The sequence below is a fragment of the Salmo salar genome, chromosome 20 (assembly GCF_965601325.2).
Source record: "Salmo salar chromosome 20, fSalSal1, whole genome shotgun sequence".
Classification (NCBI taxonomy): domain Eukaryota; kingdom Metazoa; phylum Chordata; class Actinopteri; order Salmoniformes; family Salmonidae; genus Salmo; species Salmo salar.
This window is the reverse complement of record NC_138310.1, coordinates 63,918,968-63,939,840: the sequence shown is the minus strand read 5'-3', so window position 1 is coordinate 63,939,840 and position 20,873 is coordinate 63,918,968. Positions and strand designations below refer to the sequence as shown.

The window sequence follows — 20,873 nt, the reverse complement described above, 5'->3', positions numbered from 1 at the left end:
CACCCCCTCTCTCCTCCTGTCCGGCACATTCTTTCGCTCCTTTTTCTCATGGCTGGTTTTCTTTCTCTCTTCATCCTGTCCTCTCTCTGGTCTTCACGCCCAGTTTCCTCTCCTCTGTCTCACTCTCTCTCACACACACATTATCTCTCTCAACCTTTACTCTTTATACTCTCTTCATACATTTGACACCTGTGTTTCTCTCTTGTTCAGATGCGGAGGAGGAGGGAGAGCTGGAGCCGGCGAAGGAGCTGATCCAGCCAATCGCAGAGAAGATCATGGCTAAGTACAAAGCCAAGGAGGAGGAGACACCACTGCTCTTCTTCGTGGCTGGAGAGGTTAGATAGTGGACACGCACACACACACACACACACACACACACAGACACCTCCAGCTGACCTAGATGAGAATATTCACACCTGATGAAATCTGTCTTCACTTTTGGCATTTTAGTTGTTTTGCATTCTTGTCTCGTGTACTGTACATCTCTACTGTGGGCGTCTGTCTCTGTGTGATTGCTTGTTGCTATGCTCTGGTATGATGTTCCATCTGCTTTAGTTATCACATATCATGATCCTCTGGTGGAGAACACCAACCAACACAGAAATGTGTGCCTAGTGGTTAGAGGGTTGGGCCAGTAACCGAAAGGTTGCCAGATCGAATCCCCGAGCTGACAAGGTAAAAATCTGTCGTTCTGCCCCTGAACAAGGCAGTTAACCCACTGTTTCTAGGCTGTCATTGTAAATAAAAATGTGTTCTTAACTGACTTCCCTAGTTAAATTAAAAAATATATATAAAAAATAAGCTACAGTATAATATCAGAGGGGCAGTTTCTGAGGGATGAAACCCCCTTTCACTTTTATGTGAGGCACACCACACGGCCCATGGCCCAGAATTCAGCTGGCCGTCTGTCTGATGATAGCTGTGCACCTCTCCCTCCCGAATCCCTCTATCCCCCTCTCGATCCTTCCGCCAGCCCTCAGTGCAGGAGGGATCATGGAATTTTCTTAACTCTTGTTATCTCTTGTTTTTCCTTCTCATCCTTTCTGGAGCTTGTGGAGTTAGCAGCAGGGGCAGCGGTAATTACTAGATTAGCTAGCTCCCCTTTTCCTCCTTTCCCCTGCTCACAGGGCTCAGAGCTCGGGGAGGTCAGGACGCTGTCCCATGTCAGATGGTCTAGGTTTCAGCCATGGGGGACTGCACAGGTGCTGCCTCTGTCCTGTCTGACCATCTGCCTGGCTGCCTGAGGCCACACAGTTCTCATGACAGCCTTGAAATTCCACGGCCACAGACAGACCGAAGGACGCACGCGTTCACATGTCACAGACAGGCGCTGGGGCTAAGACAAGATACTAACACCCTCTCTCTTTACCGTTCACTTGTTTTGGGGATTTGTTGCATATTAAATGGTATTTCTGTTCATCTGGACTCGAGCCATTCTAATGAATGCTTTCTAAGTGCATGTTCAATCTGGCACCCCTGGTAGTCTATAGCAGGCAGGCACAGTTTTCTTCTCATCGTCTGGGTTACATGTAGCTGGATCTGAATTCACCAGCACTGGAACTGTTCCAGACTGGGGTAGTCCCAAATGGCACCCAACTCCCTATATAGTGCATTACTTTTTACCAGAGCCCTATGGGGAATAGGGTACCATTTTGGATGCAGCCTGTGTATACCCTGTTAGATTTCACTCCCTGCCATGGGCCCATTGGGCTCTCTGTTATGCCAGGCAGAGGCTGAGGTTACATGATGGACCCCCATGTAGCCTACAGGGCCCTGGCCTGGTTAAGGCCTGCCTGCATGTGGCTAGACCAGGCCCTGTCTGCCAGCTGCTGGGGAAGGTTTACTGTATCAGTGAGACAGCACTATGCTGGCAGCCCCACAGGGAGAGCCTGGCCTGCAGAAAATGAGAGGGGATCTCATTACCCCGCTATGTCACACAGGGGCTGAGCGAAACTGACTGGCAACCTACAGTAGGACAATTGGAAGACACCCTATTCACACAGAAAATTCATGGGGATTGATTGATGTGGGATTGCAATAAAGATGTCTACTGTAATTTATAAATGTTTCTATCAGTACACTACATGACCAAAAGTATGTGGACACCTGCTCGTCAAACATCTCATTCCAAAATCATGGACATTAATATGGTTGTTTTTTTTGCTGCTATAACAGCCTCCACTCTTCTGGGAAGGCTTTCCACTAGATGTTGGAACATTGCTGCGGGGACTTGCTTCAATTCAGCCACAAGAGTATTAGTGAGGTCAGGCACTGATGTTGGGCAATTAGACCTGGCTCGCAGTTGGTGTTCCAATTCATCCCAAAGGTGTTCGATGGGGTTGAGGTCAGGGCTCTAAGCAGGCCAGTCAAGTTCTCTCTTTATGTAGTGTTGTCCCTCTTGTCGTGATGTGTGTTTTGCCCTATATTTATTTTAATCACAGCCCCTGTCCCCGCAGGAAGTCTTTTGACTTTTGGTAGGCCGTCATTGTAAATAAGAATTTGTTCTTAACTGACTTGTCTAGTTAAATAAAGGTTCAATTAAAAATTAAATGTAAAAAAAGTTATTCCACACCGATCTCGACAAACCATTTCTGTATGGATCTTGCTTTGTGCACTGGGGCATTGTCATGCTGAAACAGGAAAGGGCCTTCCCCAAATTGTTTCCACGAAGTTGGAAGCAGAGAATCGTCTACAATGTCACTGTATGCTGTAGTGTTATGATTTCCCTTCACTGGAACTAAGGGGCTTAGCCCGAACCATGAAAAACAGCCCCAGACCATTATTCCTCCTCTACCAAATTTTAGTTGGCACTATGCATTTGGGCAGGTAGCGTTCTCCTGGCATCCACCAAACACAGATTCCAATGGCAGCGAGCTTTACAACACTCCAGTCAACACTTGGCATTGGGCATGATGATCTTAGGCTTGTGTGCGGCTGCTCGGTAATGGGAACACATTACATGAAACTCCCGACGAACAGTTCTTGTGCTGACGTTGCTTCCAGAGACAGTTTGGAACTCGGTAGTGAGTGTTGCAACCGAGGACAGACTATTTTTACGCGCTTCAGCACTCTGTGAGCTTGTGTGGCCTACCACTTCGCAGCTGAGCCTTTGTTGCTCCTAAACGTTTCCACTTCACAATAGCTGCACTTACAGTTGACCTGGGCAGCTCTAGCAGGGCAGACATTGTATTAACTGACTTGTTGGAAAGGTGGCATCCTATGACGGTGCCACGTTGAATGTCACTGAGCTCTTCAGTAAGGCCATTCTACTGCCAATGTTTGTCTACCTGTCAGCAACCAGTGTGGCTGAAATAGCCGAATCCACTAATTTGGAGGGGTGTCCATGTAACAGTATTGCTTCCATCCCTCTCCTCGCCCCTACTTGGGCTTGAACCAGGGAATCTCTGCACACTTAGACAACAGCCACCCTCAAAGCATCGTTACCCATTGCTCCACAAAAGCCGCAGCCCTTGCAGAGCAAGGGGAACAACTACTTCAAGGTCTCAGAGCGAGTGACGTCACCGATTGAAACGCTATTTGCGCGCACCCCGCTAACTAGCTAGCCATTTCACATCGGTTACACTCACCCCCCTTTTGACCTCCTCCTTTTCTGCAGCAACCATTGATCTGGGTCACAGCACCAATGTGACAGTATTGCTTCCGTCCCTCTCCTCGCCCCTACCTGGGCTCGAACCAGGGACCCTCTGCACACATAGAAACGCTATTAGCGCGCACCCCGCTAACTAGCTAGCCATTTCACATCAGCTACATCCACATACTTTTGTGTATATTATGTTTTTTTTAAATTGACGGTATTTTCTATATAATTGACTCAATGGGATATTTAGGGTCTAGTTGCTGTCTTTGCCTTGACTCTTCCCAGGTATAACCAGGAATAGGAGATCCTGACAATAGTTTAGTCTGCCGCCAGTCTCACCTGCTAACCTCCCTGACCCCAGGGTTCAAAGGTTGAGGCCTGTGTCACACTGTGTGTTGTGAGCCAGACAGGTTGGCCTCCACTAGTTATTTATGTCCAAGCAGTGTGGTGTTTATAGAAACACTTGTCTCCTGTTTACCTTACTGGCAGTACAGTTCAACAGTTAGAAGAAATTAAACAATTATCAAGAAGCCAATACCCTCACAGGCAAATCCCTGTCATTTAGGACAACCTACTGATTAAATAATATGTAACATATAACACTTTTCACTAGATCTAACAGCGCTTTACAAGGGCGTTATCTTACAAAGTGTACAGGGTCTAGCTGGCCTATATCCTATCCTTTGATACAGTGATTCTCAGTGACCATGGGTTTCCAGCATCCCATTGATACAGACTGATAGGTCATTGTTCAGCCAATCATATCGCTGTGCCAATTGTATCCTGAATTTTGGGGAACTCTCCAGGCTCAAGCTCACCAATCAGTAGGCTGCTGCCCAGGCCGTCTGGCCAATGGGAGCTTCTTATCTTTGAAGGTCCTTGTCTGATGACCGTAGTCTACTCTGTGGAATGCCACAGAGCTACAATGGGCAGAATAAACCTGACATTGTGCAGCAGTAGGTTCCATACGGTAAACACACAGGAACCTTATCACGGCAGTCAGTCAGTGACTGCAGGCCAGACATAGCAGAGCGACTCTTTGTGTTCAGAACTGGGCTGGAGAGGGCGGGGGCTGGCCTCTCTCTCTGTCTCCCTCCTTCTTTCACGGCTGGACTGGTTGCTTCTTATGAAGAACAGTTTACATAGCGTTAGCAGCCACACAAAGGAAGATGCAAGACTTCCCACAGAGAAGAAGACAGCCAGGGAGATTACATCTCTTCATATCTAAGAGGCTGGGAGGCCACGCTGACAGACTCCTCTGTGGTTTCTCTTTCTGTGGTTCCTTTCTAAGGCGATGCCCGAGGATGTATCTTCAATCTGAGCTTGCAAGAGAAGCCTTTAGGGAGGATGTGTGGAGTCACAGATTTTTAAAGCTTGAGAATGTAGCTTGTGGCTACATGAATCATCCTCATAAGTGTAGCAATTACTTTAATTTGATATTTTTATGAACTTTAATAGGTTTAATAAGACTCAATGGTCTGCTCCCAGATCAGATTTGAGAGATTCAGAGGAATTGAGCTCTCCAGATTTTACATGCCACAGGATAATTCAACTGTTCTGCTAGCAGTTTTGCAACAAGTTGAGGTCAAACTTTGTGTTGGCATACATACTTGTCCATTTTAAGTAGCAAATCGGCCAAGCTGCTCTTTGAGAGGTCTGAGAGCTGATTGTGCAGTTTAATCCATGTTTAGTTTGAATTGTTTTACTGCTATTTTGCCAGATAACAGGAGTGTTCGTCCAAAAAAGGAAAACATTTGAAAAGCTGTGATTTAATGAGTGCCAAGCTTTTGTGACAGTGCCACCCTGTGGTCGTTTCCTGTAACTTCTGTATTTTTAAATAATCTTTTCCATATGAAATTGTTCTATCTTTGATCTCTTCCAAGCCTCTCTCACCCAGAGGGCTTAGTTGAGGGGAAGTCAGCTCATCCTGTCATGAGGAAGCAAGAGACCATCTCAGTCGACGTTAGATACTAGTCTGTCGGCATGTAGCCTAGCGGTTAAGAGCGTTGGGACATTAAACGAAAGGTCGCTGATTCGTATCTCCGAGCTGACTAGGGGAAAAATCTGTCGGTGCCCTTGAGGAAGGCACTTAACACTAATTTATTCTGTAAGTCACTCTGGATAAGAGCATCTGCTAAATGACAGAGCTGAAATGTGCGACCTCACATAAATCAACAAAAGTCTTGACTGACTGGAACTAATGCAGCTTTGTTGATTTACTAACTGAAATGACATGCTATTGCAAGTATTGCCAAAAAGAGCCTGTGTTATTTTCTCTCTGAATAATTGATTGCCCCTCCAAGTGAGTGGGCTGGGGAGCTGCTGCCTGTCTGCTGTGGTGTTATAGTGAGTTATTCCTGCTGTCTTATGATTCTAGGCCCTGTCTGTAATTCCCATTTGTTAAAGGGGTGAGATCAAGCCTGGGGCTGAACAAGGCTTGGATCTGTGTTTGAGGGCTTGTAAAAAGACATTCAGGAAGTGCCATAGTTCTGTCCCGACTAACTCTGTCGTCAAAGCTCCACCACACGCCCTTTTATACTATTCCTCACCAGGCATGAGGGAATACAACACTCTCCCTCTTTCTTTCTCCCTCCCTTCCTTCCCTCCCACACATACACTATCCAAACACGCTGTGATGTGTGTCTGAAGCTTCCCAGCCTTGTAATCCGTGAGTGAGGCTTTGGAGGGATGATGTTGGAACCCCCCCATGAGTGGGGTGCATGATGGAACCCTGGCTAGCTGGGCACACTGCCTGCAGGAGGAAAGAGATCCCATCTTCAAAACCAAGCAGACATTGAGACTATCACCTTGAGTTGTGAATGAGTAATATTAAGTGCATAGTTCATCTTGTGTGCTGTTCCAGTTTTATTACCAATATCAAGTCATAACTGATTGAAGCAATTCTGTTTTTATATTTCATCATAAGGATGTTAGTTATCTAGCAATTCCTTTTGCATGACACACAGGATAAACTGTTGTTGATAATATGTAGGCTAGTCTACTGCACATGTAATCATGTCATGATTTCGTCATAACTTCTTTCTCGGGCATAATTGCTACCTCATTTTGACAGTCAGCTGGTAGGCAAGATTGTCATATGATCATGACTGACCTGTCTGTTCCCAGGATGACATGAGTGACTCCCTGCGTGACTACACCAACCTCCCAGAGGCAGCACCCCTGCTCACCATCCTGGACATGTCTGCCCGGGCCAAGTACGTTAAGGACGTGGAGGAGATCACACCAACCGTGGTGGAGACCTTTGTCCAAGACTTCCTGGCTGAGAAGCTCAAACCAGAGCCCATCTAGAGAGCACACCTAGGCTGTGTCCCAAATGGCACCCTATATAGTGCACTACTTTTGAAAAGCAATGCACTATATAGGGGATAGGGTGCCATTTGGGACCGAAACCCATAACCTCCATCAAATCCTGACCTCCCGGTTACCACCACCAGCCTCCTCTCCCCCCTTTCTGTCAGAGGAAGGTCTCACTTTTTACTGACATTACCTTTTTTTAGACATGTCTTTCTCTCATGGAGTCTTCTCCTTCTCCTGTGGTGCCTTGCATTGACTACAGCCCCTACAGTAATATGGACATTCTGTTGCTTTTTGGCTTCCAATAGCTTTTTTTTATCAGTTTCATTATTAGCATTTCTTGAAACTAGAAGAAACCACACAATGTTGACCCAATGGACAATGTCTCTTTATTACCTTTGTTGAACCCACATTGCTTTTGTTTTCCAAAATGTGCTGAGAAAGAATAAAATGATTGCAACAAATTTTCTAAGTTCTATAGTTGTAATTTACAAATATGCAGTGCAGAAAATGTCCTGAACTTCAGCTTAATGTAACTGTCTTAAAGGTGCTGCATAATAGTATAGACAAATGTTAAGATTTCCCTGTTTTAAAAAGGTCATTTTGTCTTTTGTTTTGTATTGCATCTGGCTTTGTGTCATGGGATTTCAAATACTATTCACTTGCCTTGTTCTATCATGAAATTAGTGATAGTCAGCTCTACCCAATTGTTACGTTTCCATCTCAACCACCATGACATTTAAGAGGATTTTCTGTGAAGATCCCCTCTATTGAAAAGGCCAGATATTTTTGAAGGCACAAAAATGGCATTAAAATCCACCTTAGTTGCTAAGTATGAATTCACACTTGTCACTCCCTGGTTGTCTCTAGTCATGACTTCAAAGCCATTAAAATTCACTGTTAAGCACAACTGTCTTATGTTGTCAACTTCCTCTATCCATGAGGCCAGTTCTCATTCACTTGGTCAAACTGTTTTATTCCATTGGCAGCAAATGTATTTTAGACAGTATTAGCTTTATCACATCTACATGTGTGCATTATTTATATAATGACTCCAGAAATGTAGTTTCCATTTATATTTTAAAAACAAAATCAAGTGTACTGTTCTTTTTTATGTCAGGCATTTGTACACAACCCATATGTTTACAGTATAAGACAACTAAGTATTTCACACCTTTCACATGCAGTTTTTTTTAACCCTACAACTTCATAACATACAGTAAATGTTCAGTAAGGTCTCAGAAGTTGCTTCAGGCGCCACCTTGTGGTTACTATGATAATTGCTTTCATGCCTGTCAGTGAAAAATTAGATGGACAGGTTATGTCCCTTGCTAAACAGACGCACATGTCCAGTATAGAGATTAAGCAGTCCTCTTGCATGGCAGCAGTTTACAGTCAACTGGCTGGAAATCTAGAGGCCAACTGCGTGTGGAGACTAAGTGAAGCTTCTAAAGCCACACTGGCAGGAATTTTGGAAGACAATGGATGAAATATGCAGACAGGAAAGAACATACATTTTACTTCAGTTATTAGCTGAGAGTTGAATATGGAAATTAAATCCATCCATATGATTCCGTCTGACATGAGGTAGTGAAGTGGTGTCGTGCCGTCATGAATGCATGCATGGAAAAAGTGACCAACACCAGGAATAACATGTCCATTACACTCAAATGGATTCCAATGGACGGATCATGGAAATTGCACCTTAGACTTAACTTTCCTCCCAGATGTCTCCATTAGGTTCAACAGTTGCCTTCTGCCTTCAAATAGGAGAATGCTGGCTGCCATGGCTGAGTTGAGACTGTCCACTCCAGGGACCACAGGGATAAACAGCCTTTGACCGGCAGTTCTCTCAGCCAATTGGACAGCTTCTAGACTCAGTCCATGAGTCTCTCCACCAATCACAAGACCAGTGTTCCCCTGAGCCCAGGGCTCATGGTACAACTTGGTCTCCACTCTTGGAAGTGACAGTTCGGAGTCGGAATCTGATTCATATTCCTTATAGCTCATGTCTTTACAATTAGGCCTGCTACTCACCCATCCATAGTCCCCCACCTTTGAAGGTTTGTTTGCTTCCTCAACTGCAGTGGCTCTGAGAGAGAAGTAGCTATCTGCCACGTGGACAGTCACCAACTTTGGCAGCTGGTTTTGAATGTCGTCCCAGTCCAAGCTGGGGAAGATGGGAAGGCGGAAATGGGCACCCATCGCTGCTCGCAGCACCTTAGGTTCCCAAGCATCCACACAACCTGTGAAAATAGACATACACAAGATACTTAGTGAAAGAACCATTCAGAGTAGTGCACAGGTTCATACACAGCAATTCCTCACTATCAGCTCCACTCAAAATGGCATCACTGACTTGGATTATGCCCATTTCCAGCTTACTATCATGACATACCCTTGGTGAGCAGGACATTGTGGCAGCCTGCAGCAACAGCACAGCGCAATATGGTGCCTAGGTTCCCAGGGTCCCGCACGTTGTCGCAGATCAGGGACAGCGGCACAGACTGACCACGCTGGTCCTGAGGGAATGTCAGCCGGGATGGGTCTGGCCGAGAAAATATGGCTACAAGGGGTAAGCGTTGTCAATATACAGTACTTATTCTCAACAATATACAGTAGTATGTAGAACAACTTCAAAAGCATTCTGAAAATGAAAACATGCAGCCCACATTACCCATCACTCCTTGTGGAGCTACAAGGTCAGACCAGATCTTGATGTCCTCAAACTTGACTTTGACCAGAGTGGCCCTCTTCAGTTTGTCCAAGGGGAGATCACACAGTCTGTCCACAGAACTGAAGAACACCATCTGAGGGTTGGCTCCAGCAGCCAGGGCATCGCAGATCAGACGTCTCCCCTCCAACAGGATCTTACCCTGGTGCTCCCGAAACGTCCTGGAGCAAGCCACACTCACCGCCCTCCTGGGAGATGGAGAGAGGGTAGAGGAGGTCATGATATCTGGGCTGAACATCAGCTAGCAAACATACATAACAGTCCCATAGTTAGACCTCTACTAGCCACTATAATTAAATAGGATATATTCACTCAACTATCATATAACATAGAGTCGATAGCCAACATGCACTGAGACTTACGCCAATCTTTTGTCACCAGGTAAGGCCCTTTCGAATTTGAGGCCACCTAGTTGGTCCTTCAGATTGGATGAGGATGCGTTGCCATTTCCGTCACTCCATGACATGCTGCCAACACGTTTATTAGTGGTCTCATTTTTTAAAATGGCGTTGGCAGTGGACTCCCTCACGTTGGACGCAACTTTCTGAGGCTGTTTGTTGACTATTCGATCAGACGTCTGTTTCGATGTTGGAGATGTCGTCTCACTATCAGGATATAACACCTTCACAGGCCTCCTTTTCAATGCTCGCACGTATCTCTTTGAATCTACGATACAGTCGTTACTTTTTTTCAGAATATTACTTCGTTCCGCTACAATAAGATGCCAAAACATGCCTCTCACGAACGCCGCCATCTTTGCTACAACAGCAAGAAGAGAGCGTGGTAACGTTCGACAGTGGCATGACGATTGGTTGGTTTATACCATTATAAAGGGGGGGGGGGGGTAATCCAAGTAAAACATATTTTATGTTGGTAATACTGATTTGTAAAACAATATTAGATGCTTAACTTTTAATGTAAATACTCCTCGTTATCTTGAGATAGATTTTGGATCTGCGATTGAGTGGCAAATAATTTGAAGTGTACCGAAAATGTTGTCTTCCATAGAATCGATACCAGAGCAATCGATTGCAAGGCTCCTCAATCGACGTAGACAAACTGAGCGTGATATATAATCGTATAGTACATAGCAAACTCACCGGGTTAACATGGCTTCGAGGCGAGCCTTGCATTTTGTTTTCAAAGTGGGTGACAGAAGCAAAACGGCCACCTTTTACCGAGATGTGCTCGGCATGAAGGTATATGTTCAGCTTTTTCGTAGAACATCCTCAAACATGTGCGCAGTGGATTTCCCTTGCGCAGTGTACCACTGTTGCATTCTTTTGTTATGATTGTTCTTCAATGTTGTTCATTGTGCTGTAAACACGTGATATTGGGACTGGATCACTGTTTTGTCAAAATCACTGATTTGATTTCAGATTTTGCGTCACGAAGAGTTTGAAGAAGGATGCAAGGCCACTTGTAATGGGTAGGCAGGCTGTCAACTTTACTGTTCAAACCTCACCTTGAAACGGACTTTGGTCTGCAAACACCTCTTGTGAAAATGGATTGTTTGAATTACATGTTGTGTAACAATACGGTCACTCTTTCTCTCATATGATGCCCTACTTGCTTGTGTGAGTTAAGCCCCTATGATGGAAAATGGAGCAAGACAATGGTCGGCTTTGGTCCAGAAGATGATCACTTTGTGGCTGAGCTTACCTACAATTATGGAGTTGGAGAATATCGCCTTGGCAATGACTTCCTGGTAAGTGAATGGTTGTTAATGAACAACCATATGTGTATATATTTTTTAACCCAATCCTAACTCAATTTCAGGGTCTGACTTTGCAGTCTAGCCAGGCTGTCAGTAATGCTAAGCGGCTTGGTTGGCCCCTCACTGAGGTTGGAAAGGCCCTCTATCTGGCTGAGGCTCCAGGAGGTTATCGCTTCTACCTGGTGGACAAAGAACAGCCTCCTAATGGTGGGTCAACAGTGCTTTGCACAGAAGATCATTGCTGTAGTATACTGTAAAGTAGAGCAGTAGACTATAGTCTACCATGTTTATTTTAAAGTCCAGGAGGAAATGAATTAACCTGGGTACCAGTCTGTTTGTGCCATCATGCCAATCCTTGCCATGCCATGTTTGGCTTGCATGGAGTAGGCAAGAGCACAAACAGACCTGGAACCAGTCTAGATATGAATACTCCTTACATTCAGGTAACTGCCAACATAAAGTAAACACTAACATAGTGTTTTAACAGGGTGTTGAGTCACCACGAGCCGCCAGAACAGCTTCAATGCACCTTGGCATAGTGTCTGGAACTTATTGGAGGGATGTGACCTTCATTCTTCCACAAGAAATTCCATAATTTGGTGTTTTGTTGATGGTGGTGGAAAATGCTGTCTCAGGCACCACTCCAGAATATCCCATAAGTGTTCAATTGGGTTGAGATCTGGTGACACACACACCTTAAAAACCCCTATGCTCCTTTGATAGCCCTCTTTCAAAGTCACAGATGTCTTCTGCTAGCCATGGTAGCCAAAATAATGGGCAACTGAGCGTTTTTAATACATGACCCTAAGCATGATGGGATGTTAATTGCTTAATTAACTCAGGAACCCCACCTGTTTGCAAGCACCTGCTTTCAGAATACGTTGTGTCCCTCGTTTCCTTTATTTTGGCAGTTACCTGTATATTGTGAATGTGTATCTGTTTTTCACTTGGTTAAAGATCCTGTACAGAAGGTGTGTCTGGCAGTGTCTGACCTGCAGAAATCAACACACTACTGGTCCTCCCTTTTGGGGATGAAGGTGATAGAGAGACATGAGGAGAAGACTGTGCTGATGGGATTCGCAGACACTCAGGTCCGTGGTGGCACCTTAATTGGGGAGGATGGGCTCGTGGTAATGGCTGGAGTGGAATTAGTGGAATCTTATCAAATACATCAAACAAAAGGTTTCCATGTGGTTGATGCCATTCCATTTGCTCCGTTACGGATATTATTATGAGCCGTCCTCCCCTCAGCAGCCTCCTGTGTTCTGCACTTTGAACGCAACTGTGTTTTTGCATGAATTGATAAGATGGTGCTAATGCTAGGTGTGTGTTTTTCTATATATTTGCAGTGTAAACTAGAGCTTCACAACATTGGTGGGACAGTAGATCATGGGACAGCCTTCGGGCGGATAGCGTTCTCTTGTCCACGTGAGCAGGTGAAGTAATAGATCCTTTTCCAGTACATGACACACTGACGTCACGCGCAGATGTGCCCGACTCTTGGCTGCAGTAAGAAAGCCATCGCCATCTGCGCCCATTCAACATACGCATACAACATACGCATACAATTATGTTTTGATTCTTGCATGAACAGTCACTAAGATTATATTTGGTTGTGATCTTACCAAAATAACTATTTTGGATGCAGCGGTTGTTAGCTAGAATACTAACGCTCATTGATACAGGCTGTAGCAAAAGCTAGCCAAAGAGACATTTTACTGGTTGAAGTTTGTGTTTAAGTATATTGTAGGTTATTTTGCGATGATGACACAAACTAAAATCCAACTTTAATCCAAAAGTAGTGTGAATTGCACTCGTAAGCAACGTACAGTGCCTTGCAAAAGTATCCATCCACCTTGGCGTTTTTCCTATTTTGTTGCATTACAACCTGTAATTTAAATGGATTTTTATTTGGATTTCATGGAATGGACATACACAAAATAGTCCAAATTGGTAAAGTTTCAAAATTGAAAAGTGGTGCGTGCATCACCCCCTTTGCTATGAAGCCCCTAAATAAGATCTCGTGCAACCAATTACCTTCAGAAGTCACATAATTAGTTAAATAAAGTCCATCTTTGTGCAATCTAAGTGTCACATGTTCTCAGTATATATACACCTGTTCTGAAAGGCCCCAGAGTCTGCAACACCACTAAGCAAGCGGCACCAGGAAGACCAAGGAGTTCTCCAAACAGGTCAGGGACAAAGTTCTGGAGAAGTACAAATCAGGGTTGGGTTATAAAAAATATCATAAACTTTGAACATCCCACGGAGCACCATTAAATCCATTATTAAAAAAGGAAAATAATATGGGACCACAACAAACCTGCCAAGAGAGGGCTGCCCACCAAAACTCACAGACCAGGCAAGGAGCGCATTATTCAGAGAGGCAACAAAGAGACCAAAGATAACCCTGAAGGAGGGGGAGGGGTGAATAGTTATGCATGCTCAAGTTTTCTTTTTTTTTGGTCTTATTTCTTGTTTGTTTCACAAATACTTTGTATCTTCAAAGTGGTAGGCATGTTGTGTAAATCAAATGATACAACCCCCCCCCAAAAAAAAAATCAATTTTAATTCCAGGCAAATAGGAAAAATGCCAAAGGGGGTGAATACTTTCGCAAGCCACTGTAGATGGAGGCTAATTTTTTTTCTGCCGTTCTATAAAACCTCCCCCTTGTTCTGCCACCACCTTGCGCATATCGCCCTTGTGCGGCAAAGTTAGCAAAAACAGAAAGTGGTCAATACAATGCTTTAAATTCTTAAATTGTTTGCCCTGTTGACTATTTACATACATGCACACAGAAAGCAATATTCAACTATTTGTTTTATTATTTTTAGTTGGCAGATCTTGAAGCCCTGATGACAAAAGAAAACCAGAAAATCCTTACTCCCTTGGTTAGCCTGGACACCCCTGGGAAGGCAACAGTAGAAGTGGTCATTTTGGCTGATCCAGTGAGTGCCTTACCAAATTATTAACATGGGTAGACTTGATTCATTATAAATTCTCACATAACTGTGGTCATCTGTCTTCTAGGATGCCCATGAGATCTGCTTTGTGGGAGATGAGGCATTCAGACAACTCGCCCAGATGGACCCCAGTGGAAATGCATTGCTGGATAAGGTTGGTATTTAGAAATATTATACAAATGAATCAATACTTTGCATTATCACAGAGTACATGCTCTTAATCTTTTACCCTAATTTATTTTCAGGCTATGGCTGAAGATAAAAGCGATGACTGGTTTGCCAAGCACAACAAGCAGAAGGCTTCAGCATAAGTGCGAAGAACATAGCTTAGCCATCATGGGTCTACTGGACATTTCCAACCTTTTGCACCATATATGGCATTACCCTTCCAGCTGCACAATGTCAGTAGATTTTACTCAACCAGAAGTATTATTTTGAGATGGTTAGAATGAGACTGAAAGTGTAGCTGTATTTGAGTCATACTGTGGCAGAAGCTTGATGAACATAGACCACTTATATTAACCTTGTTTGTGTATGCATTGAAAATAATTGTACCTCTTCAGCTCAATGAAATTAGTAAAACACTAATACTTGTGACTTCATGAGAACAGTGAATTTATGGTAGAAGAGTAATATCCATGTGAAGTCCTCACACTGCCAAATTGTAGGTAAAGGTTTGTGAAATGTGCAGACATTGGTGTGCGGCCCTTGGTTGAAAAACCACTGAAACAAGGGGGTATATGCATATCTCTTGTGATGTAGAAGCTGTGTCATGTCATGCTCATTGAACTATCAAATTGGCAAATCAAACTGAGCAATATGAACGGGATGGCATGAAAATGTTCTTGAAGATGGGAGAATTGCCTAACCTTTGTAAACAACTCACTCCTACTACCATTTTCTAGTGATCCCCTTTCTTTGGCATGAGATGAATGACACTGAATAAGAACGTGTCTAGTTTATTTTTAAACTAGCTGTTCTTGAGTGGTTATGCTGCATAATAAAGAAGCATATTAAATAATTGTTCAATAAACTTGTGTGTTCACTGATTGAAAAAGATGATTAAGTGCAATATAGCTAGGTGAAGGGTGGGTTGAGTGTGAGGCGTTTCGAACTCCCGGTTACAAATTAGTCGGCCATTGACTTTTTTCTCATCGCTCCTCTGTTTACAGTTGTAGACAACACACCTAGAAGATGATGCTGATGGGGACACTTTGAAATTATGCACACTGTCATCGAAGCACTTGAGGGTGAAAAAGCAGTCGTCTCTGGCTTTGATCAAACAATGGGCTTGGGTCAGGGGTTTACAGCCACTGAAAATGTAACGAAGACGAGAACAGTGTTGCGAACTAATTTTCTGGGGAAGTTGCTAAAGGAAGGTCGATTTGTTGCTAAAAGACGTGATGCCATTGCGCAATGACGTATAACTGCGTCATTACGTCGAATACACAATAACTTACTCAAATTGACTGGTCATCTCGGCGAAAAATATTTGACATTTGTTAGTTATATATTTTTATTTGTAAAAGTAATATAAACACAACACATTTTATATGATCACATTTTTATTTTTAAACACAACACATTGAATTTTATTGAACAATTACACATTGAACAATTACATTTTATTTATTTTCTTAACTACTAAACCTACACATTCTGAACAATTATAGTTTTAAGCAGTGTATTGGTAGTTAGTTTACATGCTACCTAACTGCTCAACAATTATAGGTACAGGCTAATAACAAGGTATATATGCTATCTTATTGAACAAGCAACTCAAATAATAATGTATGCGCTAAGCATCTCTCTCCAGCTCGTTGTGCTGCTTGGCTGGCTAGCTGCTCAATGGTTTCCTCCAGATACTGCCACTGTTTTCGCACACACTGCAACCATCAGCTGTGTCTCCGCCAGTTCCAGAAAGTCCACTCCTTGCATTCATACTGTAAATATGATGAATCATAGATTGGCAAGGAAATCCTCTTCATCTTCACTGTCACGAAGCTGGAACCAGCAGAAGAGGATGGAGCGGCCTTAAAGCTGTATGCTGCTGTGGTGCCAATTCAACCAGCCCGAGAAATGTGGACACAACGGTTCTTTTTTTAACACTGAAATACCGAATCACCACACCCAGGTATTTCGAGACACTGACATCAGTGGACTCAGCCAAAAGGAGACTGAACTTCTCATCCCCCACATCTGATGTTACCTTTTTGAGAAAATAAGGAGCCAGTATTCCCCTAATCATTTCTGTGCACTTGGTGCGGTGCATTTGGAAGTTCGTTGCTGCCACAGAATCTGAAAAGGCAGCTTTGCAAGCCATACCTAAATGGTCGCATGCTAGCAGCGAATGCTATAGTAGCTTCTGCGCTTTTGCAGTTATCCACTTTTTTAACCAACTGTGGTAATGTAGACTGCGTTGTACGGTTTTGATTTATTTATATGCTTTGCTGTAGCACAATGTTTTTTCATGTCATACATTTTTGCAAGCATATCTGATTTGCAGTACGCACAGTATGCCTGACAATCATCCCCAATTACTGGCTTCAGCCACCCTTTAAATTCAGGTACAGACTCCCACTCTTTTCTGTAGTTCTGGCTGTACAATTTTGATTGAGACATGTTGATTGATGTTGTAAGTTCTGTTCAAGATCAAACATTTGTGACCAACTATATTCATTAGGTTTGTCCCGTCGAACGCATACATTGCTGGCCTGCTGCTGACGTCACTCACAATGCACTTTTGCAGCCAGGCACGTGTGTTGTAACTGAGTGTATGACGATAAAATCGTTTTTGTGTAATTTAGAGGGAAAATGTGTGCATTTTAGCGTTTGAGTCACTTTTCAGAAGTTGCTAAAAGTTCCAAATACATTTTTAAAAGTAGCTACATTTGTTGCTAGGTGCTGTTTAAAAATAAAGTTGCCAGTGTACTCTGAACATTTGAGACATTCAGATTTTCAACAAGCTGAAACGGGGATTATTTTTGTTAGGTAGCCCCCCCAACTACCAAGTTTGTCAACATATGTTTCAATTGACGCGGTAGCTAGCTACGTGGCTATTTACCTAGCCAACTAACGTTACAAGCTAGCTAGTAACTGACTACTGTTAGTGACGTGAGTATAGTTAACTAACTCGCTACTCGAAACTGAACCATTGCTAGCGTTCCATCTTTCCTAGCCAGCTAGCTAACATTATCGTTTCCTGCAAACTTTTTTTGTGACAGGTACTGAAGCCAGTTAGCTAACGTTAGCATACCACAGTCTGGCCCTAGAGCTAGCAAAGTAGTTATCAGATTTTCCAGAATAGACAGGCCAACATTAACTTGTGTAACAGTGTAGGTTCCTCTCCGAGTCACTGATTGAAACGCACCACCGCTAACTAACTAGCCATTTCACATCGGTTACACTAGCATATGTTATTTAATTGCTCTTGAATAGTGTTATGCATGCACTTAAATCTTTAGCTAACAAGACATAACGTGACATTAAGCTCGATGCACCTGCATGACAGGTGTCTCCGGGCTTCAAAGAGGAGCAAAGCTGTCTATTAATTAACCACCGTGTGGCATTGAAATCAAAAGAACCAGCCCCATGACCACAGGTTGGGTGTGCCAGAGGGCGCAACATCAGGACAGAATCTATCTCCTGCTCATTGTCTTACCAGCACTACTTCTGCTCCTGATACTGTCTGTCCTACTCTTCAGGTGAGAAGACATGCCTTAACATGGGGGAAGCACACTTACACAACATTCCTGTCTGATATCGCTTCATTCTGTTGACAAAACAACTCTTACCATTTCATCAAATGCTGCAGCTGTGCCCTTTTCTGACAGTATCTATGCATATCTTCAGTTACAACTGAACTGCTGAAGCTTTGTTGCATGAGTTGGCTAAAACAATGGCCTGTCTTTGTGCACTAACATAAGTGCCAGCTTGTCCTTTGATGGATCTCAATATGACAGGCAAACAAATGCACACAGCTCTGTTGATGGAGAAGTGAGAGACAAGATTACTCATGGCTGATAGGTGGCACACTAATGATGGTAGCATCCCAAAATGACACTATTTCCTATGTAGTGCAGTCCTTTTGACCAGGACCCATATCAAAAGAAGTGGGAAATAGGGTGCCATTTGGGATGCTGATAACTGACCCATGTATAATTTCTTTATGACTGGTGACATTATCAAATCATTTGACATGGTGTGATGTTCTCTCTGCATGTTTTCAGATGGTTCATATGCAGCCTGGTGGTACGGTTCTTCCAAAACAAACTGGACACTGAGCTGAAGATAAAATCAGTGGGGCTCTTTTCAGTGCGTGGAATCATTATCCAGTTTCAGCCTGGTAGGTGACACCTCTGAGAGGCTTTGTTCACTTCACAATTACGCACAGCGTGTCGCTTATGAAATTCAATTTAAGGATGTGGATCTTTCCGATACATATCGAGCTAGATACATGGGCTCCGATACCATACAGGAATGATACGTTTTAGTTTGAAACGATTCGGTTTGTTTTGTTACGACGTAATAATATTTGTTGCATAAACACATTTTCCATTCTAAATTCAAATCTGCTGCTGATGGAGCTCATGAGCTGGGCCTCTCTGAGTTGGATTTGTCTGAGCTGATGTGTGTCTGTGTGTCTAAATGATGTATGTATATGTACTATGTAGGCCCCTGAGTTGAGCCATGAGGGAGACTAGGCTTCTACCACCCCACTACGACTTTTTAAGATTAGGGGGGCACTTTGGTTCTGAAATAACCCAGTAATTAACTTGTCTTTTGCGCTAGTAATGTATAAATATGTATTGTTTACGAATTAGCTATGACTCATTCCCAATGAGTGCATTTGGAAAGAGTACAGACCCCTTGACATTTTCCACATTTTATTACGTTGCAGCCTTTTTCTAAAATGGATAAAAAATATTTTAAAAATCCTCATCAATCTACACACACTACCCCATAATGACAAAGCAAAAACAGGTATTTAGAAAATGTAGCAAATTTATTACAAAAACAGAAATCCCTTATTTACATAAGTATTTAGACACTTTGCTAATTGACTCAAAATTGAGCTCAGGTGTGTCCTTTTGCCATTAATCATCCTTGAGATTTTTCTACAACTTCATTGGAGTCCGCCTGCGGTAAATGCAATTGATTGAACATGATTTGGAAATGCACACACATGTCTATATAAGGTCCCACAGTTGACAGTGCATGTCAGAGTTTGGAGTTTGCCAAAAGGCACCTAAAGGACTCTGACCATGAGAAACAAGATTCTCTGGTCTGATGAAACCAAGATTGAACTCTTTGGGCTGAATGCCAAGCGTCACATCTGGAGGAAACCAGGCACTGCTCATCACCTGGCCAATACCATCCCTACGGTGACACATGATGGTGGCAGCATCATGCTGTGGGGATGTATTTCAGCTGCAGGGACTGGGAACTAGTCCGGATCGAGGGAAAGATGAACGGAGCAAAGTACAGGGAAATCCTTGATGAAAACCTGCTCCAGAACACTCAGGATCTCAGACTGGAGCGACAGTTCACCTTTCAACAGGACAACGACCAAAAGCACATAGCCAAGACCGCAGGATTGGCTTCGGGACAAGTCTCTGAATGTCCTTGAGTGGACCAGCCAGAGCCTGGACTTGAACCCGATCCAACATCTCTAGAGAGACCTGAAAATAGCTTTGCGGCGACGCTCCTCATCCAACCTGACAGAGCTTTAGAGGATCTGCAGAGAAAAATGAGAGAAAGTTGGAGCGTCAGACTCAAGAGTCGAGGCTGTAATCGCTGCCAAAGGTGCTTCAACAAAGTACTGAGTAAAGGGTCTGAGTACTTGTGTCTGTGATATTTAAGTGCAAACATTTCTATAAACCAGTTTTTGCTTTGTCATTATGGGGTGTTGTGTGTAGATTGAAGGGAGAGGGCAATTTCATACATTTTAGAATAAGACTTAAATGTAACAAAATGTGGAAAAAGTGAAGGGGTCTGAATACTTTCTGAATGCACTCTATTTTGGGAAGGTAGAAATAATGTAATATAAGCAAAACATTTGTGAACCGGCAACTTGTAAGTTTTGAATCGATTTTCTGACTGATGCATGCTTCATTTGGGTCGGTTTGGGGTTCGCGTACTGATGCACTTGCATCTTGAACATTTTAATCGGTTACTGATGCGTGTCGGTGAATCGTTATATTCCTAGAAATCATGTTTCTCTGTCTTCATTGGGAAGGGTATTTATTTGTCTATTGTTTCTAGGTCAAACGTTGTAGATTAAATTACAACCTTCAACTCATGTAAGACTACAATTCGGTTTTAAACCAGGTGCATTTCTCTGTGTTTATTTCAGGAAATAGGATATGGATTTCAAGCAAACTTTTAAATCAGAACCTGCCGTGTGTGTTTTAAAGACATGTTTATACAATCTTATGACCTCATAACATAATTGCATATCTCTCAGCCTTCTTGCCCTTTTAAGGGAAAGGGCCCATGAATCATTCAACAGTACAAGGTTGTGAACTGTGTGTTTGTTTCTCAGG

The 20,873-nt window shown here is 43.2% G+C and overlaps 3 protein-coding genes across 3 annotated transcripts in view; 2 read left to right on the top strand and 1 right to left on the bottom strand.

Moving 5' to 3' along the window:
- Positions 1-7,823, top strand: part of typx (Tryparedoxin) — a 79,979-nt gene extending 72,156 nt beyond the window's left edge. Inside the window, exons 7-8 of the mRNA NM_001173858.1 lie at positions 211-335; positions 6,725-7,823. Coding sequence (NP_001167329.1) covers positions 211-335; positions 6,725-6,907 — 308 coding nt within the window. The 3' untranslated portion in view covers positions 6,908-7,823. The remainder of the gene's footprint in view (positions 1-210; positions 336-6,724) is intronic.
- Positions 7,824-7,872: 49 nt separating this feature from the next.
- On the bottom strand, positions 7,873-10,446 carry mrm3a (mitochondrial rRNA methyltransferase 3a). Its single transcript, XM_014163055.3, has 4 exons — positions 10,010-10,446; positions 9,591-9,835; positions 9,312-9,479; positions 7,873-9,159 (listed from the first exon to the last, which is right to left on the bottom strand). Exons 1-4 carry the CDS (start codon positions 10,399-10,401, stop codon positions 8,603-8,605), a joined length of 1,362 nt encoding a protein of 453 aa, XP_014018530.3. The 5' UTR covers positions 10,402-10,446; the 3' UTR covers positions 7,873-8,602.
- Positions 10,447-10,556: 110 nt separating this feature from the next.
- On the top strand, positions 10,557-15,361 carry LOC106581179 (glyoxalase domain-containing protein 4). The gene is made up of 9 exons (XM_014163057.3): positions 10,557-10,846; positions 11,027-11,076; positions 11,235-11,355; positions 11,427-11,571; positions 12,322-12,455; positions 12,714-12,800; positions 14,200-14,313; positions 14,396-14,482; positions 14,574-15,361. The coding sequence occupies exons 1-9, from the start codon at positions 10,757-10,759 to the stop codon at positions 14,637-14,639; spliced, it is 894 nt and encodes a 297-aa protein (XP_014018532.1). The 5' UTR covers positions 10,557-10,756; the 3' UTR covers positions 14,640-15,361.
- Positions 15,362-20,873: the final 5,512 nt, after the last annotated feature.

What these genes read in the sequence shown, in the direction of transcription:
- LOC106581179 (XM_014163057.3), top strand. Translation starts at nt 10,757, where the DNA reads ATGGCTTCGAGGCGAGCCTTGCATTTTGTTTTCAAAGTGGGTGACAGA. An exon ending in GAGATGTGCTCGGCATGAAG is followed by an intron (nt 10,847 to 11,026) that starts GTATATGTTCAG and finishes ATTTGATTTCAG; the next exon opens with ATTTTGCGTCACGAAGAGTT. An exon ending in TGCAAGGCCACTTGTAATGG is followed by an intron (nt 11,077 to 11,234) that starts GTAGGCAGGCTG and finishes GTGTGAGTTAAG; the next exon opens with CCCCTATGATGGAAAATGGA.
- mrm3a (XM_014163055.3), bottom strand. Translation starts at nt 10,401, where the DNA reads ATGGCGGCGTTCGTGAGAGGCATGTTTTGGCATCTTATTGTAGCGGAA. An exon ending in AGCTCCACAAGGAGTGATGG is followed by an intron (nt 9,480 to 9,590) that starts GTAATGTGGGCT and finishes TACCCCTTGTAG; the next exon opens with CCATATTTTCTCGGCCAGAC. An exon ending in CAATGTCCTGCTCACCAAGG is followed by an intron (nt 9,160 to 9,311) that starts GTATGTCATGAT and finishes CTATTTTCACAG; the next exon opens with GTTGTGTGGATGCTTGGGAA.